Raw genomic sequence first — 1,595 nt, forward strand, 5'->3', positions numbered from 1 at the left:
TTTGGATCAATCTGACTGGATGATCTGGTTGATCTGGATCTATAAAGTGACCTGGTTCCCTGCAGCACCGGCAGGCTGTGGGTCTGGGTTAGTGACCCGTTCATCCCTCACAGCAGGTCTATCAATTAATGCGTTGCTGTATTTTAAAAACTCGGTTTAATTCATCTTTTTATTCCGTCTAAGAAAGAAGTTCTGCCCTGCAGGTCTTTGAATGGCCCCCAAACCCGGTGTCCCCCCCCCCACTCATTGAATAACGTGTCTTTGATCTGCTGCCATCATCAGTGGCGTCCTACCTGGAAATGAATCCTCGGACGCTCAGCTTCTCTGCGGCGCTGCCAGGTAACGGGTTCAACATGTCTCTGATCCGCACGGCGCCGGCGGTGCCGATGCCGACCACCACCGCCCCCCACATTCTGCCAGAGACGCCAAACAGAGGGAAACACCTTTGGTGTCAGAACAGTTTCTGTGGCATCAGGCGCATCATCAGCATCCACTGGAAAACCTTTTTAACCAGCAGACGCCACAAAGCCGCTTCTTCAGACTCAACTTTACAAGATTTACAAAAATATAGAGATTTTACTTTATTAGTTCAAAGATTTAACTCTGACTCATGCTTGGGCTAAAATAAAGAGTCAGCGACTATTTGATGACTCAGAGTCACATCCCAGAGAGAGGAGGAGCTCCTGATGAGACATGAATGAGTCTAAAGAACAAACCAGGATCTATTATTAAAATAACCCAGAGAGGTAAAGACTTATCTGAAACTAAACGGTCCCACTTCATGCTGGAGAAGATTCCCAGTCATCCAGGTCAGAGTCATTCCAACAAAAGTTTAATAAAACAATCAACTGGACTTTGTTTCCAGGTTTGAAGACGTTTCTCTTCCCATCCAGGAAGATTTTTCAGTTCAAAATGTCAGAAATAGTCTGGAACTCAATGTTGATTCTGACATTTTAATTAAAAAATCTTCCAACTGAAGGAGGATAGAAGGAGCTGACTGACTGACTGACTGGAATCAGAAAGCTGAAGGTTCTACTGGTTCTCTGAGGAACCTGAAGCATTCAGCTCCAAACATGGAAGCTCATATAAGAAGGAAGCATTTCGAAGTCCAGCACATGTAGGAACACGTTGAGAAGCGGTCAGGCAGGATTTTTCTTTTATTGTTCTGAAGATTCCCCACCGTGGGAATTTAGGAGAAACGACCAGGTTTCAGTACTGGAGAGAGAGAACCTTCTGTGAACGTCGGTCCCTTCTAGAAGATGGCGAGGAGGCGGCGTTTACGGGTCTGTGAAGCTAACTGAGGTGAAGAAGTTAGCAGAGCTGTGAGGCACAGTCAGGCAAGCAGGAAGGAAGTCCATATAAGGCCTGTAGCGTGACGGAGCACTAACGGCTGAGGAATGGAAGCCCCACCTGCTGCAGGACAGGTGGACGTCAACCCTAAAGCCCCACCTGCTGCAGGACAGGTGGACGTCAACCCTAAAACCCCACCTGCTGCAGGACAGGTGGACGTCAACCCTAAAGCCCCACCTGCTGCAGGACAGGTGGACGTCAACCCTAAAGCCCCACCTGCTGCAGGACAGGTGGACGTCAACCCT

General features: G+C 48.2%; 1 protein-coding gene across 1 annotated transcript in view; it reads right to left on the minus strand.

The window, feature by feature from the left end:
• Nucleotides 1–1,595, minus strand: part of blvra (biliverdin reductase A) — a 12,541-nt gene that overhangs the window by 7,801 nt on the left and 3,145 nt on the right. The window contains exon 2 of the mRNA XM_015397306.1: nt 294–413. Coding sequence (XP_015252792.1) covers nt 294–412 — 119 coding nt within the window. The 5' untranslated portion in view covers nt 413. The remainder of the gene's footprint in view (nt 1–293; nt 414–1,595) is intronic.

This window comes from Cyprinodon variegatus, unplaced genomic scaffold (assembly GCF_000732505.1).
Source record: "Cyprinodon variegatus isolate N-32 unplaced genomic scaffold, C_variegatus-1.0 Scaffold851, whole genome shotgun sequence".
Classification (NCBI taxonomy): Eukaryota; Metazoa; Chordata; class Actinopteri; order Cyprinodontiformes; family Cyprinodontidae; genus Cyprinodon; species Cyprinodon variegatus.